We start from the raw sequence: 10,385 nt of genomic DNA on the forward strand, positions 1-10,385 counted from the left end.
GTCAGGTTGTCAATAACAACATTTTTCTAAGAAATGTGTGACTGCAAGAGGGGAGCATTGCCAGTCAGGAGAAAGCATTTCACTTTCTAAAGGCACAAAGCTGCAAAAATGTACTGCTGGGTCTTTGCTGTGTGCTCTAAGGGCCAGACTGCAGGTGTGTCTGTGCGGGTATTTATGTGTCTGTGCGGCTGGGAATGTGTTTTTCTGTAACATGGCGGCTCTATTTCTGTATGCTAATGAGGCATCTGTCACATTTATGGCATGATGTTAAAATTCTAGCTTTGGTACCGAGAGGACCTTGTTTACAAAATAGGGATCTGAGGATTTGTGAGGCCTCTGCAGGAACAATCGGGCTTCTCGGATAGCCTTGGACCTGGGCCGCAGTTAGTTTGAGATTTTTGCCATGGTGATAACATTCGATCACAGACAGAAGTACAAACAACTCTTAACACTTTTTATGCCGCCGCGCCGGAGAAAGCCGTGGCCAGAGACTTTATGTTTTCGGGTTGTCCATACGTACCTATGTCCAGTCCATTCTTGTGAATGCGATATCTCAGGAAAGCCTTGAGGGAATTCCTTCAAATTTGGCACAAACATCCACTTGGACTCAAGGATGAACTGATTACAGGATAAAATGTTGAAGTGAAAACATTTTGGTCGGACTGGTTGGCGGAGGTATACAACCGTGTGGCGGTAATTTGAGTTTGATGAAATGTCCTGACCCATCAAAGACTCCTGCTGCTATGAAAAATGATTCTGTCTGCTGCAAAATAAAGTTGATTTTTAACCATATTTCTTCAACCAAACAAAGAAAATGACACATGTTCCTCCTCATTTTATTACATTACATATTACATTTTTCACGTATGATTTTGTGTTTATATTTTCCTGGTGTTTTACAAGACGAGGAAGGAGATGTTTTGTGTTGTCGTCATGCATTAGATTGGAAAAAGGGTGCTGTGGCTTAATTCTTATATTGAGCATGACATTTTGTATATTAGTATTTGAATTGATAGTCGTTACAGTAGATTTATTGGGCCTCGGGCAGGAACATTTTTGTATTCTTATCCTAAACTGCTACTTTCTTCTGTGTTCCAAGCTCATTTCAACTTGATAAATGCCACCTGTTCATGAGTAGATGCACATTTGTGAGATGTGATAATTAGTGTAAACAACACTTCTAACTTGATATATAAGACAACCTGTTCTGCTCCATTTGTTTTATTCACAAACATATCACCCGAGAGTAAAACTTCACACGGCAGAACTTCAAGGCCAGCTGTCAAAAATCAACAGAAGGAAACATAACAAATTTCAGTGTGCTTTCACACCTAACCAGTTTGGTTCCATTAAATCAAAACTACTAATGCCTTCAAATGAAACTTGTGATCTCGTGTTTACAGCGTGGGAAGTTGTGTACACGATATGCTTGGCGTTCAAGTGGTTAAGTCGTGAGAACACCGCTGCTAAGCAACGGCAATATTAACACAGTTAATGCAAAGGCATAATGACAGAGGATAAAGATGATGCCTTTGGGAATATCAACATTTTCCTCAGACCTACTAGAAAATTACGAAGGATTATAATATACGACTAAAATTACAATATATTCACTTGTTATGTGCTTAAAAATGAACTTTGATGGCCTCTGCCATTTCTGATACGTCGTAAACTCTGAGCTTTCAGAAACGTTCAACTTACGAGGTTGTGAATACCACAAGAGGGGGGCGTTCATATGGACTCTTCTCGTCAACACGATAAACACGACCCCATTTGAAGGCACCATAAACAACCAGATGGAGGCCACCTGAGAAGAAGGGTCTCGGCCACTAGTGAAGTTCATTTGTAGTGTGAAAGTAAAACCAACCAACCACCGGACTGTGTGAAAACAGATGTGTAATTTTTGCTTAAATTCACAAGCTAAATATGAAATCCATCTCAGATCTCCCTCTATACACACAACGTATAGCCTAAATTTATACAACATCATGGTAGCATGTATGAGTGTTTTCCCTGATATATCCGAAAGTGAAAAGGAGTAAAACCAGAGGTGTGTTGAGCTGGTGTCCTTGGTTTTTTGGCAGTTCCTCAATAAAAGTGAGTGAAAAGAGGGAAGCATGCTGTCTGTGCATCACTATTTATGATATCATTTATCATAAATAAATGCAGCCTTGACTCATGATGTCTTTTCCCCCCGTGGTCCATGTAATGCTGATGAAGTAGGATGACGTCCCCTAAACTGTCAATCAATAGTGAGTTACCTGTCAGGCCATATGACTTCATATTTACAGCTCTTAGTTTGCTTGTAATAAGTCATTGTGAACACAAATCAGAGTAGAACTAAGAGGCAATCATGCATAATTTTCCTCCTTGGCCTTTGGCCAAATTAACCAAAGTACAGGTGTGAGAGGACCCATAAACTCCAAATCTATCCAAATGTATTCAGATTAAGGCATTCTGATTCTTTTCACACTTCGGAGAAAGGCTATCTTTACATGACTTGTACAACCACCTGTGAATTTTTTTGTGCCTAAGTGAAGTTTCTACATTTGAGAAAATTGAAGAACCCAACTAGTTCTCTTAAAGGGGACATATGGGGGACAAAGGGGTTGTGAAAAACTCACTTTTTTAGTGCTTATGCACATACATTTGGGTATCTGGATGGCCTACCAACCCACAAACTGTGAAATTAGACAACCCAGTCAGTTTTTTGTGGACTGCAGAGATCAGAAAACATGTGATTCAACAAGCCATTCAGATTTGGCTCCCTTTCCTATGTCACATGCACGCTCATTAGAATATATCGCCCCACATCAGACACTACTTTTGCAAAGGTGCACCACATTCTTTTTTACTAATTAGGTATCAGTTCTTACTCCAAAATTTAAAATTAAGTTCCAAAATTCACATTGTCTCTATCTCTCTCTGTGTGTCTCTTTCTTTCTCAGAGGGGTGGTTCAGCTCATAACTGCGGCCAGCTGAAGGTAGGTCAGGTGATCCTGGAGGTAAACGGGGTTTCCATGAGGGGCCGCGAGCACAGGGACGCCGCACGCCTCATCGCCGAGGCCTTCAAGACCAAAGAGAGAGACCACGTTGACTTCCTGGTGACCGAGTTCAATGTGGCACTATAGCTGCGTGGAGGCGGTGAAAAGGACGATGACGAGGGCAGCGCCAAGAGAAGATGGGTTCCAGGACGACACGTGAGGAAGAAATTCAAGCGTCTGTTGTTTTAAATGGCACAACTCTTTTAGATAGACACAAACGAACCACCAACTGATCTCTGAGCCCTTCTAAAAACCCCACCCTTGAGTCTGGATACACGAGACTCAAATTTACAAGGTATTACTTCCGCCGTGGACTTCGTTCAGGATTCTCCTCAACGTGTTACCTCCCCACTGTGAGACCTTATGCACTAAAATGGAAAGTAGTGAAACGTATACCTTTTTCTCTGTTCTCTCCGTGTTAAAACTTGTGGATTTACAACCATTTGAAACCAACTGGAACTTCTCGTAGCACTCCCACGTCCCGTGGTCGGTTATTTTTTATCTATTTATTGCTTCTACCTGAGAGACAACTGCACATCTAAGACTGATCCACGCTCGACTTTACAAGCTTGGATTTGTAAAATGTAAAAATGAACAAATGTAGATACAGATGCATATATACTGTACACATAAAGATACTCCTATATGAATTATAAAACCCGTAACCTCCGTTGAATCATCGACATATAGTGATATATTTCAAAGATGATGAAAATTCAGGCCTTCCTGGTGATATGGGATTCTACACAGGGCCTGTCTGCGTATTACTTCCCTTTCACAAAGAGGAAATGGATAAAATCATGTCAGGCTACAAAAATACACATTCCATGCTCATATTTGTTGAATAAGACATCAAAAAAAGACATGTGTATGATGAAAATCTTCATATGGGCACCACGCAAATGCACATCATGTCCTGTTTGCTTTCCACTTCTCCATCTGTATTGTTTGAGACTATGTCCACACTTAACCAGCTAAACTTTAAAATGCTGTGAAAGCAAAATGCGTCCACAATACGAATAATAAGAAACAGCTAAATACTGTTTTTATTTCCATCGGCAAATGCTGCGCACCCAATTTGACTGTTATCAGCTCATTAAATGTGCGGTAGTAGTAGGGGCTTATTACTTTGTAAAAGTGAAAGCGAAACTTTAAAGCAACAGCTTTGCGGTGCAAACTTTTTCATGGTCTCTCACCCCAAACACAAGTGCACGCGCCTGCAAGACACAACCTCTCCAGACAATTGCAAAGCAGACAATTGCTGTGCCTCCATTGAGAGGCTCACCAAGTAACTCCAAACCAGCCTGTGATCAGCACCACAAACAGCAGCCGAAGATGTGTGTGTGAGACGGTGAGACTATAGTGTGAGACAACACAGAGAGGCGACTGTTCGTTCTTAACAACAATGTTGGCACCTGAAGAGGTTAGCGTAGAAGCTGCAATAGCATCAGTTATCAGAACGGGAGAGTATTTCTTCATTGGAAGAAGAGCAAAGAACGGCACTGAGATTCCACTTTTCTAGATGTAAAAGATGTTTTCGCTCTTCGCTTCGGCAAGAGTTTGATTGACAGATGGTTCATCCAATCACCTGCCAAGTAGTTTTTGAAAGTGCCTGCCCTTTTCCAAACAGTTTCCAATGACGGCTTCTCAGATGTTCTGTGAAACAAGGTTGTCGTGTTCACATTCATCCACTCTACAGAGCAATTTTGAAAAGCTCAGTTTTTGTGTGTTGAAAACGCTGGATCAAAGATACTGTACGTTTTCAGATTTAGCCAGTTCAGTGTGGAGGTTCTCTCAGAGGGGATCGCATCCCTCCGTTATTCCCTCAGACCGCTCAGCTTTTCTCCTGCTACTCTTTGAATAACAATTGACGATTTTATTTTGTAATTTCATAGTTTTAATTATATTCACCCTGGGGGGCTTGCTGAAGCCATGCTCAGTGCAGCAATTACGCCCAAGAGGGGAGTAATGAGACATTTAGAGGACGACACTGCCACAGATTTGAGGAACACTCCGCCGCACATGTTCACACATGGAACGTGTGCACGCACGCACACATTTCATCACTTATGGAAAAGCAATTAGGAGATAAGCAATCAGGTGGAGTGAGAGATGGAGTGAGAGAGAGGAAAAAGAGAGAGAGCGGCAAAAGTAACAGATGAGACGTGATTGTTGTTGTGATGATTTGCTTCCGCTCAGGAAGAGTGCAAGCATGGAGAGGATGTACAGCAAACATCCTCCGTGTGTCACTCCAGAGACTCGCATTAGGCTACAGGTAGAAATATGAAGTAATTGGACTAATTAATCTAAGTGTTCTGTACGTTGATGTGCGTTGTGTATGCGTTTAATGCAAGTGGCGTGCGTCTGTCTGAAGTTAATGGATGAAACGAGAAAATATGCTCAAAACAAGGAGACGGCAAATGTGAATGTCATCAAAGGAGCTGCTGTATGAGACAGGTGTGAGGAAGTGACTCGGTAGTTAGGTAGTCTTTTTGATGAAACTGCCAACAGAGCAGCTCTGTGAGAAACTGCTATCAAACACTCCTAAATCATTCTGGTGACAACTAAGAGAACAGCACCATACACCTGCTGTTTATCTTCAAAATGTCAGTCTCTAATGAATAAAAAAACAAATGCCCACATCCTGTACCCGTAATGCCACATTACGATCCCAAGATATATAGTTTTTGAATAAATCTATAATTTCTTACCAGGCGAAAACCTGTCGAAAGACCACGTTTTGTTCTATTACTCATTTTACAAGTGAGAAGTAAGAAAACCAAAAAACTATCAACATTTTTTTTAAGCTGCATGAATTGATTTTGGCCACTAGATGGAGGAGCTCCACCAGATGCCGACATATACACACAGTTCTGATATGTTTTTGTCAGATTACTTTATTTATTTATTCTTTGATTCATTTTGAGTTATGTTTTTTGTCAACCTGATGAATGTTCACTCTCCTTTTAGCTCTGGTTTGGTCTCCACCAGCTTTTTTTTTTACCAGCAAATTTTGTCCATAGCTTATGGTGTTGATGAGAGCACTGAGTGACTGTTATTGTAAGTTACTCATTAAAGTTGATATGGGCCTTCCAACATACAGTTTCAATGCATCCCTAATAAATATCCCAACTTTCATAAAGCTTTTTTTTCCAACTACAGACACAGAATTCCTCCATTCACTTAAAAATATGTAAAATTAGGCTAATTTAAGTTTCTGGGTTATGTCCAATTCAAGAGAAATTACACATGTAGCAAAATTTGAATGTTGTAAGACAGAAAACTAAAAGTTATAAAACCCTTTCAATGTAATTTTTCCAAACGACATCCTCTCATTTTCACGTACGGTTGATCTCAAATGTGTTTTGGGAACAGGATCAGGAAACATATTCAAAACCAGACAGTTTCATGAATGTTTAAATTTCCCTCTGCCTCACAGAACGAGGAGTTGAAAGACATGAAAGTAGTGACATGATACAACTGAAGATGTGAATCAAGATGAGATGAATCAGTATGTGCGCGTCTGGAAAAGGACAACCTGGACCTGTAAATCATACTAACATTTCACCAGCTAAGGCTTTAACAGAAACTCTGGTCCTGTTGCAGGATTTATATAACATTTTTGTAGGTTATGTTGTCCATTAATAAGTCAACAGGCTTGATGAAAAACTGCTTTACTCACTGCAAACACATACAAAATTTAAAATTCAGGATGCATCAGTGTGTGTGTGTGTGTGTGTATATGTGTGTGTGTATATGTGTGAGAGACATGCAGAATGAGCTAGGTAATAAGACAGACAGATGAGAGCTGGAGTGTGTCCTCTCAGTGGAATTACTCTCCGTTAAACAATCTAATCTGAAAGGAATCGCAGCCACACAGATGAAGGCTTTTGTTTTCAGAATTGAGCATTCAAACATCACACGTGACACCTTCAGAGAGAGGAGAGGAGACAAGGAGAGACATAAGAAGCCACACAATGACTTTGTCTGAATAAAGTCTAAAATTGGGAGAATTATGATTTGATTATGAGTTGCATCAAAAAAGAACTGAGTACATTTCGGACCACTTTTCTCCGTGCTAAGGACACATTTTGGACAGTACTATCAAAAAGTATTAAGGTTTGACACAGAGTCCTTATAAATCTTCAAGCAAAGCCGATAACCAGTATATGTAAAGTTGAATAATTACATTTGCGATCGTTTTATTAAATCACTTAAACCGAGGTAAATATTTTCACTGGTTCAACCTCTGCAACAGCTACATGCGTCCATTAATGCCAAAGTTCCCTTGAGCAAGACACTGAACCCGTCCCTGCTGCTGGCTGCACCCTGCTCAGGTGAAATGTGATAAATGCAAACACGTCTCAGAGAAAGTCAAACGTGAGAGTTGATGAATAAAGTTCTACAGGAAAAGAAACAGACGTTATAGAATTAACCTTATTTATTTATTTATTTATGTAGGAGTTTCTAAAGCATATTTTAACTGCAGAATCATCCCTCCTCCACAAAAAAACTTGTCGTGAGTTAACTCCATAATGACCCCATCTTGTAGACATGCGTCGATAGCGGCTCGGCCTTCTCTTTGACCTGATATTATTGGGCCATCCAGGAGGGAGGGATGATGGAGGGAAGCGATAGAAGCCGCTGACAGTCTCATTAATCAGAAGCCAAGACGGAGAGGTGCTGGCCTTGGCTCCGACATGAGACACGACAGCTCAGACATTGTCTTGTTGCTCGTGTTGGAGCAAGGTTTGATGGTTTGCCCCCACACTCTCCCCAGCCCTGAACCACTGCTTCCCCGCAAAGGTCAGACTCGTAAAGCAACCACCTGTTGAGTCTATTGATCATGTTTATTCGTTTCACTGAGTGTGCCTCCTGCTTTATTAGCTGCACAAGTTGATTTTGTTGGTGTTCATTCGTCCGCCCTGCCTGCCATGCTCTTCAGCTGTTGTCCCGTCACTCCATCCTTCAATCTTTTCGCCTGCTTCCTGCACATTTTAACGAGGAGTGTTGTACAATGACATGCTATTTATACAGAAAGGGTGTTTAATTTTTCAATAAAGAAAACTGCACAAAAACTAGCAATCTGTCTGCTTTTATTTTGAAGTTTGTATGTTGAAGTTGGAAACGTGACATTGTCGGGGGAGTTAAAGGGATAGTTCGGGTGTTTTGAAGTGGGATTGTATGAGGTACTTATCCATAGTAGGTGTATTACTTTGAGTAAATCACGGTCGGTGTGGATATGGATATCCGTTTAAGCGTACGCTATATTTAGAATATTTTCCGATATCAAACTGAACTGAAAGTGAAACGTATCTATACTGTTTTTGTGATTTGCAAACGTATTACTTTTTCTTTCAAACTCTTCATCGATTCATTTCTATTCAAAATTCTCTGCTATTTCTGTTTTCTTCCGTTGCCAAAGCAACGATACAAAAGCAAACACCATTGCCCTGAATACAACAGACTTCAACAATACATTAATTTAATAATTCAGTTGAAAAGCACAATTTTCATATTGTAAGCGGAACATACTGTACTGAATTGTAATCCATTTTCCTAACAGTTTATCTTGTTCAGTGACGCATGTGGGAGCAGAAGGAGCCTCTTCTATAGAACGACGACGTCCAAGTGGTCTCTGGGGAATTGTAGATTCATAGATAATGATAATATTAGGTATTTGTGTCTTCACTTCCAATTCACCTAAACTATATGTGGACCACTGCACTACCTAGGTTCTGAAAAATATGATTGAAAGTCATCATGTCACCATTATCTCTCTCTACTGGCTGCAGTCAAAAGATGATTATAGGGCACTGATTCTTTGTAGAATTTGTTCGGTATGTTTAGCTAATCAGAAAACAACTCTGACATGTATTTTCCTGCAGTGCAGTAGCGTCTGCAGCTCTGTGTTTCAATGAAAGCATTGAACATACTAGGCCTCTGGCAACCAGAACTGCCTACGACAGGCTGATTCAGCCCCCAGGCAGAGATCTTTGAGATGTGCAGACCAGGTTCTGGGTCATTGCCAGTGGCCATATAACACTCTGCCATTGTGTCTTCTCTAATAGTGCCAAATAGCAATCCACTGTGCTTTGACTTTGGTTTTTGTTGTTGCTTCACATCAAGATGAAATACTGTTTTCCTTTTGTGAAGGAAGTTTGAACGAGACAGATTATTGCAGGAATGGAGATAGGAGCTGATTGATGTCATAGTCATCTCTCTGTCTGTGTGTTTCTCTCAGTTTTTCACACTATTTCACATGTAATTTAAATGTATTTGCTCTCAGTTATACAATAGAACAATACTGTATGGTTTAATCTACCAGGACGGATAAGCCTTACTTTTCAGGGTGACGTTTTTTATACCTATAAACGTACAGTTCACTTCTAGTCTTTTCTGTCTTTGCTAGTAGTATCTTTTGAAAGTGGACCAGTGTGTTACAGAGCTAAGCAGTACATGGCCAAAGGTATGTGGAGACTGGACACCCAGACATTACATTACGTCATGTGTTATTGAACATGTCTTTCCAAAACCATGGGCTTCCTATAACAGCCTATACTCTTCTGGAAAGGTCAGGTCATTCTTCCACACCAAACTGCCATTTTTTTATGGACCAGAGAGATTATCATGTTCAAACAGGAGAGGGCAAATAAAGGTTTTTGCTGTTTCATAATGTAAAGGGTCGGCCTCGGGGAAAGTCAGCAGAGTGGAAGGAAAAGGGTATTACATTTTTTTCAAGAATGATTAAAAAATATATTTTAGAACCTATTGATAAAAGCCAGAGTCAAACTGTTTGGACTTTGACCTATGACTTATACCAGATATTCTCAACCACCTAGTTGGCCGTGGCGGTGCTGCCAAATGGTTGGCGGGTTTTAAAACTAGAGGAAGGATACTGGAATGAAATGAAACTAAAAATCCTAAGGAATCTATTGGTCCCAGCCATGCTAGCTTTTCAGGAAGGAGGCTGAATAACACTTCGAAGTTACGCTAAATTTTGGCGAGGAAAAACTGGCATGGCCATTTTTAAAGGGGTCCCTTGACCTCTGACCTCAAGGTATGTGAATGAAAATGGGTTTTATGGGTACCCACGAGTCTCCCCTTTACAGACATATATGTCTCGGATGCAGTGACACAAAATGGAGCATTTTTTTTTAACAAAAAGTGATGTTGGAGACAAACCTACACCGGTAAAAGCTCCAAAGCGTGTGGTGTGGAAATATGACCCTGAATAGTTTGGATTCATAATGGCAGGCAGTGATGGGTGAGAGTAAGCTGAATATTACATTACATCTGACAGTGGCATAACACATAGAGCCCAGTTTGTCATTTATTTGG

General features: G+C 40.5%; 1 protein-coding gene across 5 annotated transcripts in view; it reads left to right on the forward strand.

The window, feature by feature from the left end:
* Window positions 1–8,122, forward strand: part of whrna (whirlin a) — a 150,884-nt gene extending 142,762 nt beyond the window's left edge. For 4 of the 5 annotated variants that reach the window (XM_037752962.1, XM_037752960.1, XM_037752961.1 and 1 more), the window contains one exon: window positions 2,949–8,122. In XM_037752962.1, the coding sequence (XP_037608890.1) occupies window positions 2,949–3,131 (183 nt within the window). In that variant the 3' untranslated portion in view covers window positions 3,132–8,122. The remainder of the gene's footprint in view (window positions 1–2,948) is intronic. The other variant, XM_037752963.1, reaches the window with a different exon arrangement.
* Window positions 8,123–10,385: the final 2,263 nt, after the last annotated feature.

Source organism: Sebastes umbrosus, chromosome 19 (genome assembly GCF_015220745.1).
Source record: "Sebastes umbrosus isolate fSebUmb1 chromosome 19, fSebUmb1.pri, whole genome shotgun sequence".
Taxonomy (NCBI): domain Eukaryota; kingdom Metazoa; phylum Chordata; class Actinopteri; order Perciformes; family Sebastidae; genus Sebastes; species Sebastes umbrosus.